The 19913-nt window shown below is 45.7% G+C and overlaps 1 protein-coding gene across 1 annotated transcript in view; it reads right to left on the bottom strand.

Annotated features, from left to right (window-relative positions):
* Window positions 1-19913, bottom strand: part of KIAA0319 (KIAA0319 ortholog) — a 52069-nt gene continuing 32156 nt past the window's right edge. Inside the window, 8 exon segments of the mRNA XM_077769592.1 lie at window positions 1-44; window positions 2189-2280; window positions 4289-4379; window positions 5436-5540; window positions 7337-7493; window positions 17370-17545; window positions 17611-17752; window positions 18034-18204. Of these exon segments, the coding sequence (XP_077625718.1) occupies window positions 40-44; window positions 2189-2280; window positions 4289-4379; window positions 5436-5540; window positions 7337-7493; window positions 17370-17545; window positions 17611-17752; window positions 18034-18204 (939 nt within the window). The 3' untranslated portion in view covers window positions 1-39.

Here is a 19913-nt window from a genome sequence, read left to right as displayed (position 1 = left end):
CGGTAAGTGTTCGCCTGCTACAGCCGCTTTATTTCTAAGTTAGCCTGCAACAAATTAAACAGCAAATTAGTGTGGTCTTCCTTTGTGGGTCTGAGCAACCTCTCTGGAAAAACAGCAGGTCCTGCTTATTCTGAGCGCACTGAAAAACTACCACTATGTTCTATTTGCACGTGCTATTTATAAATGAAAGGAAATGGGTTTGGAAATCAGCAGTCTGCAAACTTACTTATCGTCTGTTTGTATTATCAGCTAACGAGGACTAGTCACAGGGTTAGGCCACAGGTAGTCTCGTCATAGTGGTTCAGAGGACTCGGATGTTTTGGTCAGATTAGGGAAGATGATGTGCTCACTTGCTGTGGTGCTAAGGCCTCGGGCCTTCAACTCTAATCACCTTCAGGAGGACAGAGGTGACAATACTAAGTAGGCTTCAAATACAGGATATTTGGCCACTCAGTAAACTCATCTCAAAAAGGGAGACTCTCTGTTTAGCTGGAGACATGCTGGGTTTGCATTTTTGTTTAACTTGTTCCAGACTTTAATGGAAAAGCTTTTAGTAGTTCACTATTAAATCATCAATCTGCTTCCTCCCAACATCTTTCAACCTTTTATTTTGAAATCATTATAAATTCACAGGAGGATGCAAAAGTAACAGATTCCTCTTTACCTTGTACCCATGAGGCTACGGTCTTACATAACCAAAGCCAGGAAACTGACGTTAATTAGTATCACACTATTAAGTCAGGCCTTAAAAAAACGCCAGTTTGCCCAGTTTTTATGTACCTTTATGGGTTATCCAACTTAAGCATGTCAGCAGGTAGGTTAGTGCAGTCACTGCCACGATCAAGATACAGAACTGTTTCACCCCCACCAAGGGAATCTCTCCTGCTACCCCTTTATACTTAGCTGGCTTCAAAAGTAAAGTCATTTGGGCAGGTTTCTTGTTAAATTTTCATCCAAGTGTAACGTGCATGCAAAGAAAAGCGTACTTGTTGGGAACTTGCTGAACCTTCACAAACTGGGGACCCCTTGTGACCGGCACCCAGAGCAAGAAATAGAGCACCGCCAGCCCCTGCCTGTGACCTTTTGGAATGACCAGTTTCAGTGAGGTCTTTGGGCTACAGTTCTCTCTAGATGCCAGGAAACCTCACTTTCCCCCAAGATCAAAAGGAAAACACTTCTACTTTCGGGAAGCTTTAAAGCCAGAGTTTAATGCTAACTTTTAGGTGGACTCAGACGTAGCTTAGAGGTTTGTTTTGTTTTGAATTTATCTGCATTCAAAAATCATCACTGTTGAGATTATAAAGATTTGATGCAAAGGGCAGTTCTGTTTTCAGTAAATGAACGCTGACCTCTCACAGGACTGAGGACGACCTTGGAGCCTGAACTTAGTTTTGGTAACCACAGTAATTCCATCCCCATTACTGGGATCTTTACTTCAGCAAGTATTTTCCTGGTCCAAGGTGCTAACGGATTCACTTAACTGGCTTGGAAAGAAGGAAACCTGAGAGGTAAAAATCTCCAAAAGTTTTGGATGCATATTATATGGTCCCATTCATATGAAACTCTGGGAAATTCAAGCTAACCTGTAGTGACAGCGGATCAGGGGTTGCCTGAGGGAGGGTGAGGTTACAAAGTGTCACAAGGAAATTTCATCTCAGTTGTGATGACGGTTTCCCAGTGGGACACACATTAACACTTACCAAACTGTACTGCATGTTTGCATTTTAGCATGAATCCATTACAGCTCACATACTATTTTTTTTAAGTCAACCCAGTGTCTGGCTCTAAGCAGCCCATGTAACAGGCAGGCACGGCTGCGAGGCTTTAGGGAACCGAACTTCCTGAGTTCTCAGCTGGGAACGCGACGCAGAAGAGACACAGTCGCACACAGATAACACGCGGGCTCAGTACCTGAGGCGCAGTCTCTGGGGTACCTGAGTGGCTCAGTCGGTTAAGCGTCTGAGTAGCTCAGGCAGCTCAGGTCATGATCTTGCAGTTTGTGGGTTCGAGCCCCGCATCGGGCTCTGGGCTGACAGCTCAGAGCCTGGAGCTGCTTCGGATTCTGTGTCTCCCTCTCTCTCTGCCCCTCTCCCGCTTACACTGTCTCTCTCTCAAAAATAAACATTAAAATTTTTTTTAATAAATAAATAAAAGAGGCACCAGGTAAGGCTCCTGGAGCCCACCTCACCACACTTGGGGCTCAGCTCCACGGTTTCCTGGTCATCCATGTTATCCAAGAGACTATACTTGGTTTTCTTTCTCAAATTAGTCCTCTTTCATCTGAAAGCAAGAATGAAAAGCTCAAGTCAGATTCTCAGACAGGGAACCGGGAACCAGGAATTAAACACGTGCAGGAACGGAAGAGCCCGCACTGTACGAATGAGGCGCGCACACGGCCAGGTGTGGGGTCAGCAGACCCAAGAGCCCTGTGCGTCTTGAGGAAACACGGGAGCAGGACCCCCAGCGGCCACCTGACTGTGAGCTCCCGACTGAGCCTCGGGACCGGGGCCAGGGCCTCGGGCAGGAACCCTCAGCACCTGTGTGTTTGCACAGCAGCCTTTCTTCCTGGGTTAATTCTTTACTCAGAAAAACCTGGACGGACGTCTGGGTGGCTCAGTCAGGTAAGCGTCCGACTCTTGATCTGGGCTCAGGTCATGATTTCAGGGATTCACAAGTTCAAGTTTCTGACATCAGGCTGATGGTTCAGAGCCTGCTTGGGATTCTCTCTCTCTCTCCTACCCTCTCCACTCTCTCTCTCTCTCAGAATAAAGAAAAAAAAGAAACACCAGATGCACATGTCTTCCCTTGAACCTATACTGGCCTGTAATGTCCAAACTGTAGAACGAACAGGTCACATAAACTGGCAACCAGGAAAACAAAACAAACAAATAACAGCACACACAGAAATAGAACAGATTCCCCAGAACTAATTAGCAATAACTCAGTTTTCATTTTTTCACAGTGCTTGGAAACAACTGCACTGGTCCCCTGCACGTCACCCAAAGCTTCAGGGGATTCTCTGAAAGCTCACTTCAAAGCCATGGTGAGGCGTGCTGAGGGCAGTGCCTGGCCCGAGACAGCTTTCTGACCGGTGGCTAAGAGCTTGGGCCTCTAACACCTGACTTAGTACTTGCTAGCTGGGTGACTCTGAGACAATTTTTTGATAGTTTCTTGACTCCATGTTCCCATCTGTAAAATGGGATTGAAAACAGTCCCTTTTTATACAGTTGGTAGGAGGACTGAGGAATATATGTAAAGCACTCAGAGCCACTCATCACAATGACAGTTAATAAACGGTCACAGTCAACCACATTCTTTATATCACCACCATCTGCTTGATAATATGTCACAAAACTGCAGAATTTGTATTTTTTAAAACTTTCAGAGAAGTTTTACTCTGGGATTTAGGCCTCTGAGTACCTGTATCCCCTCCTTCACCAGCCTCATCTTTGGGAAAGTAATCACAAATAAAACCAAGATCATCTAAGTGGTTTTAAAAAATAACTATTAAGTATGATATACATTTTTTTAAATCATATCTCCAAGGGAGATATAGGAAGGTGGGCCACCTGGCACTGTCTTCTAAGGACTTGAGAAATCACTGTCTCTGCAAATTCCCCTCCCACAGGGCTGGGCACAGAGTTCTGGAAGAGTCAATGAAGCAGCTCATCAACTTCTCAGAGGTCAGCTCCGTGGAAAGAGGAAGAAGGAAAAACCTGAAGTAAATCTTCTCTTTAGTGATCACATCGCCTTGACGAAGTTCTGCATTTATTAAACAGAATTCAGATAGATTCTACTGTTGCTTCACACAAAAAAATCAAATTCTAAATGTGCATGAGTGTTCCAGAACTCCGAAGTCTCCTGAGGGCTGGCTGGTCAGTCAGGCGGCTCAGGGAGCGTCACAGTACACATGGTGTGAGCTGACACAAAGTAACATGAGATTGGATACAGGATCCCTGCACCTTCTAGGAAAAAAGGAGCTGCCTCTACTCTTATTCCATTTATCCGGGCACATACGCCTTGTGGGCAACGGTTCATTATAAAGGGTTTAAGTAGGCTCCACGCCCAATGTGGGGCTTGAACTCACGACCCTGAGCTCAAGAGGTGCACACTCCACCAACTAAGCCAGGCAGGCGCTCCGATAAAGGACTTTTAAAGTCTACTTTGTCTTATAAAAAAGTGACCGTCATATGGTTCACACAGCTTAACCAAGCCCAGCCAAAGCCAAAGTCTGGTTTCATGATGTGTCTTGATTTCAGGTAAAAACACAGACAAGCAGGCCAAGTACCTCTTGGAGCAGAAGACACAAAGCCAGGGCAAGCCCCCTGTTATCGCCAGAAGGGTGAGAAGCACCATGGTCACGGAGAATATATGCCACTCTGAAAAACAAGAACACCAGGTGGGCGTGGTTACACACAGGCCACCCGTATGTAGTGCTGGCTGATCACACCTCACGGGGCTGGTGCCAGAGCATGAGCAAGGTCAACTGCAGACAAATCAGGGATGATGTGAAAGCACCCTATTTTTGTCCAATCGGCTTAGGGACCTGATGGAGTATATTTCATGCTGACTTACAGACAGAATTATCTGAAAAAACAAGCGAATTAAGAAGTAATATGCAGACACCCACATATGGCCCATCAAAACAGCCATGTCATAAGCGCAAGCAACACCACCCTCCCCCCGAAATAGGTCTGGCTTGGTTTTCATAAAGCAAATAAAATATCTGTGGGGCTGCCTAAGACACGGAGACAGTTTTCAGAGAGCCAGATAGTCATTCAGAAAGTACCTGATCTCCATTCCTTCCACACCCTTGCAAGTACCAGTGTAAACAGCTTGGCCGTGGCCTTTCAGAGACAGAGAAAGCAAGGAGCCAAAGACAAAGGCTTACGTCCATTCAGTGTTGTACGTGCTCCTTGAAATAATGATCTAGGGACTATTTTCAAATGATTCTGCCAAATATAAACATCTTGTTCCCAAAGCAACAAAACTACTCTTAGAAATCGACTGGCATTAAAATAGTTTCCTCCCCGGAAGACACCTGAGGGCACCAGGCTGGCCAGCTGGCTCAATGTTGGGTGCCTGCCCGGGCAGACATCCGGGAAGAGTGGGCCACGTTCTGTCCTCAGGAGACACTTCACCAGAAGGTCAGTGGAGCACAAGCCACGGCAGATGTGACCTGAAAACGGCCCAGGTGGCCCAAAGCGGGGGTTAGGTGGGGGTTGGTGAAGTCTTCTTTGCCGAAGTGACTTTCCTCATTGGAAGTCTTCCAGAAACGCCTAAGCACATCTGCTCTGGTTTGTGGTGTGGAGGATCATAGGTCACTGCTCCTTGGCTTCAGGTGAGAAAGGGCAAATGTTTATAGCCGCAAAGCAGGGCAGGCATTTCTGGCACTCCCCACGCCCCTTGCCCACAGCTGCACCCCCAGAACTCACCACAGTTGCTCTCCCCGGTGCGGAAGTAACGCTCTATCAGGTTCTCCATCCACAGTGGAGGGCACACACAACACTTTGTGATGGGGTGGCAGTGGCCGGAGCATTCTGGAAGGCAGTCTGCAAACGGGGTGGGGGCTGAGCTTACCAGGCCAGCAGGGGGTCCTGGCTCCACCCACTGTGGACCCCAATTCGTACAGGGTCCTGCAGGGATGCAGCTTGCTGGATCTAGAACCTCTTACGGTACAGAGGAAGTTCCAGGGAGTCTATTCTATCAGAGCAAATGGCAGGGGAAAAAACGATCGGTACCAGGTAACAAAAGCCTTAAAAATGTAGCAGAGACCGTAGCAGCCTCTGGCCTAAGAAAGACAGATTCTAAGAAGTTATCCAGTGATAACTGGGATATGCACGACAATTTATCTACGATTCAGCAGTATTTAAAGTCAACCTTGGGGCGCCTGGGTGGCTCAGCCGGTTAAGGGTCGGACTTCGGCTCAGGTCATGATCTCACGGTTTGTGGGTTCGAGCCCCATGTCGGACTCTGCACTGACAGCCAGCTCAGAGCCTGGAGCCTGTTTCAGATTCTGTGTCTCCCTCTCTCTCTGACCCTCCCCTGCTCATGCTGTCTTTCTCTCTCAGAAATAAATAAAACATCAAAAAAAATTTTTTAAGAAGAATAAATAAATAAATAAATAAAGTCAACCTTAAAGTCCGTGAGCGGAGGACCGGATGAACACATTCAGAATGAAGGACCACGCAGCTATAAATATCCTACTGAGGGAGAATCGTGCAAGATGCAAGAAAATGAAGTTTAAAAGCAGGTTAACAATATCTATCCAATTATGCTGATTGTATCACAGGTTTCCCAAGATGGAGGAACTGGATGAAATACAGCAAATTATTAACAAAAGTAAAATTTAGAGAGTGGGGATTCTAGGCTCTAGAATCTAGAGGATTGGGTTTGTTTGTTTGTTTTTGCCTTTCTGGTTATTCCAAGTTTCTTCTAACAAATAAATGGATATTACTTTTGTAGGAAGAAAAAAGGAATTATTAAAAAAATTAAGTTAGTGCATGTCAGTGCTGAGGATGTCCATTGTGGGGAGACATGTCCCTGAAACGAGCTAAGTGTTCCTACACTATGTCGTGGTGTCCCTTGTAACGCTCACAGTCCTCGGTGCCTGCTGCGGGGGGGTGAGGGGTGTCACGTCCCACATTGTGAGGGAGTCGCGGTCCTCCTAAGGTCAGACAGCATGATGCCACCCACACTCGTGAGTCAGGCTGCTGCGGGGACGGGGCAGGAGCCAGGGACTGTGACTCACAGTCACAGGTACGAGGGAAGGCACGTGGCAGTGAACACCATCGTCACCCCACCCTGGTGTCCAAGGTAAAAAAAAAAAACTATGTGACCACAGCTTTGCCGGCCCACAATGCTTCTCTGTCTTTAACACCATTCTGATGGCTTACATAGGACATTTCTGACAAGGACCGTTGACAGCTTTGACCATTGACCCACGAGCCGCTGCTCCTTGGAGACAAAGAGCAGTCGGCAGACGTGTTGGAGGCAGTCCCCTGCAGAGACTCGTGCAAAACAAGTGTCTGGATGCCAGCGTGAACACGCTCGCACGTCGTGTCTCTTCTCACGCCAGCAACACTTCGCCATGCCTGGCCAGTGTCATTCTTTTAGAATGCTCCCCAGAGGAGTCATCCTGTAGGAGTATTCCTGGAGGAATTACGTTTGATATATAATTTCTAATTAGAAAGATAAATTCTGGACTCTGTTTACTTTAACCTCAACGGGTAGTTATTCATGTTTCTGTGAGATTCTTGCTGCATTTATCTGACCGGATGTCTTGCTCAGCGCTACGCAATTCCAAACGGACAACAAGTATCTGCATTACGTGGACTCAGGGAAATGCACCTAACTGTGTTGATACTCAAGGTTTTGAAAATCAAGAAGTCCCCCTTCTCCTTGGGGAGCTGCCTAAGCAGATTCCGGACCATGTCAGCAGCTCTGAGGATGGTGGGCAGCAGCCCACTCTGTACAGAAAACACAATCACATGCTGCAGAGGAGACCAGGAGAGAGGACGGCCATGCGGTCAGGCAGTGACACGTCCATGCCCGCCATGCGACCTGTCACAGCTGTGTAGTCAGGCAGGGGCAGAAGCGCGTCTTATGGGCCGAGGAACTGACCTGTTTGCATTTACAAATGAAGGCTCTTCAGTCGCAGAGCCACAGAGTCACCTGATGACAGACACATCTTGAGATAAGAGGCGCAACAGGCATATGGGTGCAGACAGACTCAGCCATGCACGGGGTGATGACTTTTATCTTTTCACGAAGGTAGAATTTACTTACCGTGAAAGTCACCTTCTAAAGTGTATCACTCAGTGGCTTTTAGTCAATTCCCTGCCACCATCTGACTCCAGAGCACTGTCACCACCTCAAGAACAAAGCCTGTGCCAGTTAAGAAGTCCCTCTTCGGGCGCCTGCGTGACTCAATTGGTTAAGTGTCCAACTTCAGATCAAGTCATGATCTCACAGTCTGTGGGTTTAAGCCCCATGTTGGGCTCTGTGCTGTCAGCTCAGAGCCTGGAGCCTGCTTTGGATTCTGTATTTTCCTGTCTCTCTGCTCCTCCCCTGCTCATGCTTTGTCTCTCTCTGTCTCTCAAAAATAAATAAATGTTAGAAGACGGCAGAGAAATAGGGAGCTCCATACATTTCGCTCACCCACATCTCTCAAAGAAGGCCTGAAGCCATAGATCACTGAACCGCCAAAGTCTGGAAGGAAAACAGAAAGAATCCACTAAGCAGCAGCCTCATAGGTGCGAGATTGCGAACTGGGGAAGGTAAAAACGGGCTGGGACCTGGAGGTATGGAGGGGAGTGGGTCCCCTCGGCGGAAAGATGAGGGGAAGATCAAGAGTGGCTGAAACTGCTCAGAGAACGGTCCCTGGAGAAGAGAAGAACCTGAAGACAGCTGTGGTGCTGTCTTTGGGCCGGGCACCCCGGTCCCAGTAGCACCAAGAGAAACGGCTCCACTGCTGTCCTGGCTCCACCCCACACTGGGAAGCAGCCTGACCTGTGGGATTGTATTTCAGGCTGTATCAATAAAGCGCGGGGACTAAGATCTGGAAACGAGGCGGGGCTTGGGACATAGAACATGGCCCACCTTGGCTAGGCCTGTGGCACAGGGAGACTGGACCCAAAAGAGTGACTTACAACACTTGGTTCACGAAGAGACTGGAGCACCGGTATTTTTCTCCCCACAACCACCAAGGGAGGGTCTCAAGGAGTGGCCACACCACCACAGTGGAGGCGAGACCTGCCTACACCAAACCACACCCATCTGCACTGGAGCACTCCTTTATTTATTTTTTTACCAGAGCCCGGGGCAAGACCAGCATTGATGCATTGCCGTGATTAACTCTAGATCAATTCTTGCTATTCAGATATATTTTCCCACATCTCATTCCTATCCCTCTCCTCCACTAGACTGGGCACTCGGGTCATTGGTTTGCTTAAACAGTCACATTTAATCCATTCTCCGGATGCATATTCTACACCTCCGTCGCTATCTTCCTTTCTCTCTCTCTCACTCTGGAATAATCGGACTATACAGTTTCTTTGCATAACATTGTCTTTGTTTCTTTCTCCTCACCTCCTACCATGTTCTCCTCTTTCTCTCTCTGAATTAAGCCTTTTAGTCTCTCTGCCTGGTCAGTGTTCAATTTTGCATTCTCCCCACCCCATTCATTTTCTCTTTGTATATGCTCTTCTCTCAGCACTGCCTCCACCCTGCTCTTTATTTGCAGCTGGGATTTCTGGTTTTATGCTTTTAGACTGTCCTTTGTCTTTTATTGTTGTGGGTTTCCCTCCCCCTTTTGGTTTCCTTGTTTGATTTGCGGTCTGTTTGCATGCTTTTGTTCCTTGTGTGTTTATCTGTTTTCCTTTTCAGGTCTACCTCAAGAAACAAGCCAAAGTACACATGGTGGAGAGTCCCAAATACCACTATGAGTAAGGAAATAAAATGACTAAAGGCACAAGAGAGACCAAGGAACACAATTAAAAGAACACTTCCTGAATGGACAGGCCATGGACAGTCAATGAGCCTCCTTTAATATAGCAGAACTTGCAGGTGCAGAGCACATAAGCTTTTAAAACTTCCAAAAGACAGAAAGCTAGCCAAAATGACAAAATGGAAGAACTCTCCTCTAAAGAAATTCCAGGAAGAAATGACAGCTAAAGAATTGCTCAAAACACATATAAGCAACATAAGTGATCAAGAATTTAGAAAAATAGTCATAAAATTAGTCACAGAGCTTGAAAAAGGCATGGAAGACACCAGAGAAGCTATTGCTACAAAGACTATGGACCTTAAAAATAGTTGTGATGAATTAAAAAATGCTATAAATGAGGTGCATAATAAAATGGAGGTGGCCACTGCATGGATTGAAGAGACAGAGAGGACAACAGGTGAGTTAGAAGACACTTATAGAAAAAGGGGAAGCCGAGAAAAAGAGAGATAAATTGATCCAGGAGCACGAAAGGAGAATTAGAGAACTGAGTGATGCAATCAAATGGAACAATATCCACATCATGGGAATTTCAGAAGACGACGACATAGAGAGAAAAAGGAGCTGAAGGGGTACTTGAACAAATAATAGCTGAGAACGTCCCGCATTTGGGGAAAGAAACAGACATGGAAATCCAAGACGCATAGAGAACTCCCCTCAGAGGTAACTTGAATCCATCTTCTACACGACATATTATAGTGAAACTGGCAAAATATACGGACAAAGAGAGAATTCTGAAGGCAGTATGGATAAAAGGGCCCTAACATACAAAGGGAGACCTATCAGTANTCCAAAGAGGACATCCAGATGGCCAACAGACACATGAAATGATGCTCAGCGTCACTCATCATCAGAGAATACAAATCAAAACCACACTGAGATACCATCTCACCGGGTTAGAGCANCCACCACAAGCATGAATCCTACAGAGAACAAAATGACTCTAAACCCGTATTTGTCAATAAAAACACTGAATGTAAATGGACTAAATGTTCCAATCAAAAGACATAGGATATCGGAATGGATTTTTAAAAAATCCATCTATTTGCTGTCTACAAGAAACTCATTTTAGACCTGAGGACGCCTTCAGATTGAAAGTAAGGGGATTGTGGGGTGCCAGGGTGGCTCAGTCAGTTAAGCATCTGACTTCAGCTCAGGTCATGATCTCACAGTTCGTGGGTTCGAGCCCCATGTTGGGCTCTGTGCTGACAGCTACCTCAGAGCCTGGAGCCTGTTTCAGATTCTGTGTCTCCCTCTCTCTCTGACCCTCACCTGATCATGCTGTCTCTATCTCTCTCTCAAAAATAAATAAAACATTTTTAAAAATGAAAGTAAGGGGATGGAGAAATATCTATCATGCTACTGGAAGTCAAAAGAAAGCTGGAGTAGCCATACTTATATGAGACAAACTGGACTTTAAAGTAAAGACAATAGCAAAGGATGAAGAAGGGCATTATATAATAATTACAAAGTCTATCCATCAGGAAGAGCTTGTTAGCACCGAATTCGGGAGCACCCAAATACATAAAACAGTCACAAACAGAAACAATCTTATGCGTAAGAATGTGCTAATAGCAGGGGACTTTAATACACTACTTACAACAATGGATAGAACAATTAGACAGAAAATCACTAAAGAAACAATGGCCCTGAATGACACATTGGATCAGATGGATTTGACAGACATATTTAGAACTCTACATCCTGAGGCTATGGAATTCACTTTCTTCTTGAGTGCGCATGGCACGTTCTCCAAGATAGATCACATACTGGGTCACAAAGCAGCCCTCAATAAACATAGAAGAATTGAGATCATACCATGCACACTTTCAGATCAAAATGCTATGAAACTTGAAATCAATCAAGTGTAGAAAAAAGTGTGGAAAGCCTCCAAAGATATGGAGGTTAAAGAACACCCTACTAAAGACTGAATGGGACAATCAGGCAATGAGAGAAGAAATTTTAAAATATGGAAACAAATGAAAATGAAAATACAACAATCCAAACTTTTTTGGATGTGGCAAAGGCAGTCCTAAGAGGAAAGTACATTGCGCTTCAAGCCTATTTCAAGAAACTAGAAAAAGCACAAATACAAAATCTAACAACGCGTCTAAAGGAACTAGAAGCAGAGCAGCAAGAGTACCCCAAACCCAGCAGAAGAAGAGAAATAATAAAGACCAGGGCAAAACTAAACAATATAGAATCCAAAAATACAGTTGAACACATCAACGAAACCAAGAGTTGTTTTTTTGAAAAAATAAACAAAATTGATAAACCTCTAGCCAGGCTTCTCAAAAAGAAAAGACAGAGCACCCAAATAGATAAAATCATGAATGAAAATGGATTTATTACAACCAATCCCTCCGAAATACAAGCAATCATCAGGGAATACTATGAAAAATTATATGTCAACAAACTGGACAACCTAGAAGAAAATGACAAATTCCTAAACACACAAGCACTACCAAAGTTCAAATGGGAAGAGACAGAAAATCTGAACAGACCCATAACTAGTGAAGAAATTGAATCAGTTACCAAAAATCTCCCAACAAATAAGAGCCCTGGGCCAGATGGCTTCCCCAGGGAATTCTATCAGACATTTAAAACAGAGTTAATACCCATTCTTCTCAAGCTATTCCAAAAAACAGAAATCGAAGGAAAACCTCCAGACTCATTCTATACAGTCGGCATCATTTTGATTCCCAAACCAGACAGAGAATGAGAGAAAAAGAGAACTACAGGCCAATATCCTTGATGAATACGGCTGCAAAAAACCTCAACAAGATGTGTGCAAATCAAATTCACCAGCATATAAAAAGAACTATCCAGGGGCGCCTGGGTGGCTCAGTCGGTTAAGCATCTGACTTCGGCTCAGGTCATGATCTCACGGTTCGTGGGTTCAAGCCCCGTGTCGGGCTCTGTGCTGACAGCTCAGAGCCTGGAGCCTGCTTCAGATTCTGTGTCTCCCTCTCTCTCTGACCCTCCCCTGCTTATGCTGTCTCTTTAAAAAAAAAAAAAAAAAAAGAACTATCCACCATGATCAAGTGGGATTAATTCCAGGGTTACACGGCTAGTTCAGTATTTGCAAAACAATCAATGTGATACATCACATTAACAAAAGAAAAGACAAAAACCATATGATCTTGTCGATAGATGAAGAAAAGAATTTGACAAAATACAGCATCCTTTCTTAATAAAGACCATCGAGAAAGTTGGGAGAGAAGGAACTTACTTAAACATCATAAAAGCCATTTATGGAAGCCCACAGCTAACATCATCCTCAATGGGGAAAAACTAAGAGCTTTCCCCCAAGATCAGGAACACGATAGGGATGTTGTTTAACACAGGGCTTGAAGTCCTAGCATCAGCAATCAGACAACAAAAAGAATTAAAGGCATCAGAATTGTCAAAGATAAAGTCAAACTTTCACTTTTCGCAGATGATGTGATACTCTACATGGAAAACCTGACAGACTCCACCAGAAGTCTATTAGAACTGATCCATGAATTCAGCAAAGTCACAGGTACAAAATCAACATACAGAAATCAGTTGCATTTTTATACACCAATAACGAAGCAACAGAAAGAGAAATCAAGAAACTGATCCATCCACAATTGAACAAAAAAACCATAAAATACCTAGGAATAAACCTAACAAAATATATAAAAGATCTGTATGATGAAAACTATAGAAAACTAACAAAAGAAATTGAAGAAGACACAAAGAAATGGAAAAACATTCCATGCTCATGGATCCAAAGAATAAATATTGTTGAAATGTCATTACTACCCAAAAATTCTATGCATTCAATGCAATCCCAATCAGAATTGCACCAGCATACTTCTCAAAGCTACAACAAACTATCCTAAAATTTGTATGGAATGACAAATGACCCCGAGTCATCAAAGTAATATTGAAGAAGAAAACCAAAACGGGAGGCATCACCATCCCACACCTTAGCCTCTACTACAAAGCTGTCATCATCATGACAGTATGGTATTGGCACAAAAACAGACACATAGACAAATGGAATAGAAGAGAGAACTCAGAATTGAACCCACAAATGTATGGCCAATTAATCTTTGACAAAGCGGGGAAAGAGTATCCAATGGAAAAAAGACAGCCTCTTTAACAGATGGTGCTGGGAGAACCGGACAGCAACATGCAGAAGAATGAAACTAGATCATTTTCTCACACCATACACAAAAATAAATTCAAAATCGATAAAGAACTTGAATGTGAGACAGGAAACCATCAAAACCCTAGAAGAGAAAGTAGGAAACAACCTCCTTAACCTCAACCGCAACAATTTCTTACTTGACACATCCCCAAAGGCAAGGGAATCAAGAGCAAAAATGAACTATTGGGACCTCATCAAGATAAAAACTTCTGCACAGCAAAGGAAACAATCCATAAAACTAATAGGCAATCGACGGAATGGGAAAAGATAGTTGCAAATGACATATCAGATAAAGGGCTAGGTTCCAATATCTAAAAGGAACTCGCCAAACTCCGCACCCGAAAAACAAATAATCCAGTGAAGAAATGGGCAGAAGACATGAACCAACACTTCTCCAAAGAGGACATCCAGATGGCCAACAGACACATGAAATGATGCTCAGCGTCACTCATCATCAGAGAATACAAATCAAAACCACACTGAGATACCATCTCACCGGGTTAGAGCATCTAAAATGAACAAATCAGGAGACTATAGATGCTGGCGAGGATGTGGAGAAATGGGCACCCTCCTACACTGTTGGTGGGAATGTAAAGTGGTACAGCCCCTCTGTTAAACAGTGTGGAGGTTCCTCAAAAAATTAACAAGAGAACTCCCCTATGACCCAGCAATAGCACTGCTAGGAATTGACTCAAGGGATACAGGAAGGGATCAAGAAGATGTGGTTTATTTATACAAATGGAATACTACATGGCAATGAGAAAGAATGAAATCTGGCCATTTGTAGCAACATGGATGGAATTTGAAGGGCGTTATGCTGAGCGAAATAAGTCAGGCAGAGAAGGACAGATACCATATGTTTTCACTTATAAGTGGATCAGGAGGAACTTAACGGAGGACCATGGAGGAGGAGAAGGGGAAAAACTAGTTGGGGAGAAGGAGGGGGAGGGAGGCAAACCATGAGAGACTCTTGAAAACTGAGAACAAACTCAGTGCTGATGCGGGTGGGGGAGACAGGAGGGAGAGAGAGGGGAGGGGGCAGGGGAGGGGAAGGGGAGTAATGGGCATGGAGGAGGGCACTTATTGGGATGAGCACTGGGTGTTATATAGAAACCAAGTTGACAATAAACTATGAAAGAATAAATAAATAAATAAATAAATAAATGTTAAAAAAATTTCTTTAAGGAGTCACTCCACATTCCCTCATCTCTCCAGCTTCTGACAAGTACTAATGTACTTTCTGTCTCTCTGGATTTGACTCTTCATTTGCTATAAATGAAATACATGTGAGGCATCTTGAGTCTGGCTTCTTCCACTTTGCCAGATGTGTTCAAAGTTTATCCAGGTCACAGCATCGATCAGCACTTCCTTCCCATGGCTAGGTGACAGTCTATCATATGGACAAACCACATTAAATTTACGCATCCATCAACTGCTGACGTTTGGGCTTTTCCCACTATGGCTGTATGCACAATGCCACCGTCAACATTCACATGTGTTTCTGCGTGGAGGTAAATTTATCACTTCTCTTGGGCACAGAGACCCAGAACTGCCGGGTCATACAGCAATCACATCCAGTGCCTTGTCTTCCACGGTGGCTGCACCATTTTACAATCCCATCAGCAGCGCCCAGCGTTCCGGTTCTCCCACACACGAACCAATGCTTCGTTATGGTCGGTCTTGTGGGTTACAGCCATCCTAGCAGGTGGGAAGTGGTATCTCAAAGGGGTCTTGACTTGTGTTTCCCGATAGGTCATGATGAGCATCTTTCCTTGAGCCTATTAGCCATTTGCATGGCTTCTTTGGAGAAATGGCCCTTCAAATCTGTATTCGTTTTCAAGGTTGCTGTAAAAAGTACCACTAACTGGGTAGCTTATAACAACAGAAATTTATTCTCTTACAGTTCTGGAGGCCAGAAGCTCAAAGTCAAGGTGTAGGGCCATCCTCTCTCTGAAGGTTCCAGGCGAGAGAAGGTTCCAGGCCTTTCTCTCACTCCCAGTGCTGCTGGCAGTCAGTTTTCTGTGCTTATTGATGCCTCAATTCCAATCTCTGCCTCCTTATCACACGCTGGTCTCTCTGTGTGTCTGTCTCTGTGTCTCTTCTTAGAAGGACACAGTTACATTGGATTAAGGGTCCACCCTACAACATGACATCTCAACTAATTCCATCTGCCACAACCCTATTTCCAATTAAGCTCACACTCACAGGTCCCTAGGGGATGTGACATAAATGTTCTTTTAAGGGGACCCAAATCAACCTACAAGGTTTTTATCATGAAAGCCTGTTGGATTTCATCAGCTGCTTTTTTCTGTTCCTACTAAGATGATCGTATGGTTTTTGTCCTTTATTAATACGGTTTATTACATTTATTGATTGACCCATCCTGCATGCCTGGGATAAATTCCACTTGGCCATGGTGTTGACTTCTTTGAATATGTTGCTGAATGAAGTTTCAAAGAACTTCGTTGAGGGGGCACCTGGGTGCCTCGGTCAGTTAACCATCTGACTTCACCTCAGGTCATGATCTCAAAGTTTGTGAGTTCAAGCCCTGCGTCGGGCTCTGTGCTGACAACTTAGAGCCTGGAACCTGCTTCAGATGCTGTCTCCCTCTCTCTACCGCTCCCTTGTTCTCTCTCATTCTCTCTCTCTCAAAAACAAATAAACATTTAAAAATTTAAATAAAGTATTTTGTTGAGGATTTCTGCTTCTATATTCATAAGGGATAATAGTCTGTAGTTTTCGTGTAGTATCTTCATCTGGTTTTGATATCGGAGTAAACACTGGTCTGAGAGAATGAGTTGGAAAGTGTTCTCTCCTCTTCTATTTTTTAGAAGAGCTTGTGAACAGGTTTGTAGAATTCAGCAGGGAAGCTATCACCCTGAGCTTTATAGAAAGTTATTGATTATTGATTTACTCTCTTTACTTGCTATATATTTATTACAAATTTTCATTTCTTCTGAAATCCATTGTCATAGTCGCATCTTTCTAGGATTTTGTCCATTTCATGCAGGTTAACTAATCTGTTGACATACAATTGTTCATGGAATAACCCTTTTTATTTCTAGGTGCTTGGTAGGAATATCCCCTTTCATTCCTGACTTTAGTAATCTGAATCTTCTCTCTTTTTTCTCGGCCAGTCTAGCTAAAGGCTTATCAATTTGGTTGATCTTTCAGAGACACAGTTTTGGGGTTTGTTGATTTCCAGATGTGTTGGATTCAGTGCTTGATAGTTTGTAAGTAACGGAAATGTGTGATTTGTTTTGAAAGAGTTTTATAATAAAAATAATTAGAAATTTTTTTTTTTTAACCTCGTGTTTTTCTAAGTAAGCTTCAGTCATCTGGAAAACAAACCCAGGGAACCTGTCAATAACTGGGAACTAGATGTACCGTGAACGGTAGGTTTTCACTCCCATATTCTCTGTCTCCTCCTCCCCTATTCTATTATTCATAGATTGGATAAGAGTTCAAAAATAAAAGCTCAATTAACTACATAAATCTTATAGGAAATAAAGACCCAGGGTTTAGTCTCCTGGGCTCCCAGAAGGTTAAAAGCAAAGGTCGTCAGTGGTCCTCTCGCAGGAGAGAAGCCGTGACTGTGGGGCAGGGCTGTGACTTCAGTCCTGTGACTGTGGGGCAGGGCTGAAGTCTGGCCAGGAGACATGGTCTTCGAGAGCCCCAGGCCACTTGCACGCCCTGTGAAGAGAGCAGCGCTAACAGCCAGCCCCCCTGACACTTGCTACCTCCTCCATCCAGACACTCCCGGTCAACAAACGTATACGGAGACTCGCAGGGCTGGCGGCAGTGGCGGTGACCTCCTGGCTGCGCCTTGAGGAAGGAGCGTGTGGACGCGGTACAAGTGCCTGCCAACAGCAGAGAAGCCGCAGAGGAAAGACGGCGTGAGTGCGGCGGGGCGCGCAGCTCGCACCTGAGATCCGAGAGGTCTGGGCCTTCTGGACGCGAGCGTCCTTAGCGTCTCCGTGCTGCCCCATCAGGGGCCCCAGGCCGCTCGTCCCGAGGGCTGGGGAGGGAGCACCGCGGTCTCCGGAGCGAGACCGAGCGAGCAAGGGCTGTGCAGGAGCGTAAAGATTTAAAAGGACCCCTGGGTGACCTTCTCGCTTGGGTTTCGGGCCCCGAGACAGCTCTGCAAACAGCACAGCGGTTGCGGTCCGCTTCGCTTCCCGCGGGAAAACCAAAGTGAAACGAGGTTGGCTGCCACATGCTGCCACATGCGAGCCCCTCCTTCTGGAGGCTGAGACTGTTTGGGTCAATGCGGTACAGAGAGAGCCGCAAAGTGGCTCCACGGGGGCGTCCCGCCCTGGGCCACGCAGCAGGGGAGCCCCCAGCTCACGGGTGGCCCGGGTGCAGAAGCCGCGAGCGCGCCTGGCCGCACCTCCACGGCGGCAGTGCCCGTGTCCGAGGCCCCCTGGCTCGCAGCAACTTGCAAGCCGAACGGGTAGACGCCCTCCGTCAGATCTGAAAGCTGCAGGGCCGCGGTGGGGTCGGAGCCACCGATGACATCCTGCAAAACCACACGATTCATGAGTCCACGCTCAGTTCCCAATGACGGTCTTCTGTTGGGATCACCCACGACCGCAAGATCACACCCTGGGCTGATACGTCAGGAGTCAGGGGGATGCTCTGACTGAGCCACCTGCCCCAACACGTGCGTGCTGTGAAGGGCGGGCTGGAGACGAAGAAGGTTTGGGACGGCTGGAGATGGGGGTGATTCCACGCTCTTCCGCAGAAAAGCATGGGGACACAGAGAGCTCTCTCACTGCTTCCTGACTGCACTGAACCATGGGCCAAACAATCATGAGCAAATCATTCATTTCGTGCAACAGAGAGAAAACCCGTCGAAATTAGGGGAAGGCACCCTCTCAGAGGAGTGTTCTGGGTCCTCTCATCAAACACAGTTTTACAAGTCTCCTCTTGGGCCTCGCCCCAGGCCCTTCTCAAATGACCCAAGAGCCGGAGTAGATCACTTCTGCTCCAAAGAGCTCAGCCTCCAAAGAACTAGAGAAGAATGCCAAGCCCCCTGCCCCATACTGGCTCACAGAAGAGGGTGGTAACCAATGGGGACGAGTGCTCTCCATAGAGGGCTGTGACACTTACACACCATCTGGCTGACAAGTGTTTGTTCCAGAGGGACTCCTTCAGTCCCCACCCTGGGACCACTTCTTTGGTGTGTCTCCACGTAGCAGGAATGAACGTGCCTACATTTATAACCTAAGATGTGAAGGAATCTAACCGGGAGGAACATCGGCCAGGAACTGAAAACTGGGTCTGGTTTGGCTAAGGATGAGTTAATTGACCTTGGCCAAGTCATTTTCCATGTCTGTGCCTCACTTCCCGTATGTATGAAATGGAAACAGCAATCTTTGACCTACTGGTCAAAGTGCACTGCTAGTGCACTTCACTAGCAGGAAGTGAGGAAAAGGGAAAATCCACTCAGACCAAACAAGAACAGCTGGGAAGCTGTAGAATGATTGCCAAGTCCAGGAGGACCTGGCTTCGAAGCACCCCCGGGGTGATGGCGTCCTACCCTGTCCAAAGTCTGCTCAGGGAAAACATCAGACAGGATTTCAGCTTTTGTCTCAATCTGAAAGTAGCCTGCTGCCTCTGGCCCCCCAGGGGAAACCCATAAACATGACCAACTTAGTGGGGAACATGGGAAGGGAGACGAGGTCATAACAGAAATGCTTCTACGGACTTAACTGTGTTGCCTACAAATGCCGATGTTGAAGTCCAAGCCCCCAGTGTGACTGACTGGGCCTGTGAGGACACAGTTAAGGTTAAATGAACTCCTAAGGGTGGGGCCCTGATCCCACGGGGTTAAAGTCCTTAGAAGAAGAGACACCACTGGAGAGCCCTCTCTCCCTCTCTGCCCTTAGGGACGCGGGGAGAAGGCGGTCACGTGTGAGCCAAATGGAGAGCTCTCACCAGGAACCCAACCACTCAGCACATTAACCTGGTGTGGGGAATAAGTTAGGAAGTCCTTGAGCCTGCACCAGTGGGTTAACAGGGCATGAAGAACTAGAAAACCACTGGATGTACACCCCCAAGTTTGGGTAAACAAGAATCAGTTAACCAGATTAGATAATCCAGGCAAAGGCCCCCAGTATAGGACAAAGGTACAGGAAAAATAAACCTCAGGATGAAAAACATCCAAGATGAGGTAAACAAGATTAGGTATTCAGGGCAGAAGTGCCCTCCCCCCCGCCCCCCCCC

The sequence above is a fragment of the Crocuta crocuta genome, unplaced genomic scaffold, assembly GCF_008692635.1.
Source record: "Crocuta crocuta isolate KB4526 unplaced genomic scaffold, BGI_CrCroc_1.0 scaffold145, whole genome shotgun sequence".
NCBI lineage: Eukaryota > Metazoa > Chordata > Mammalia > Carnivora > Hyaenidae > Crocuta > Crocuta crocuta.
This window is presented reverse-complemented; position numbering and strand designations above follow the sequence as displayed.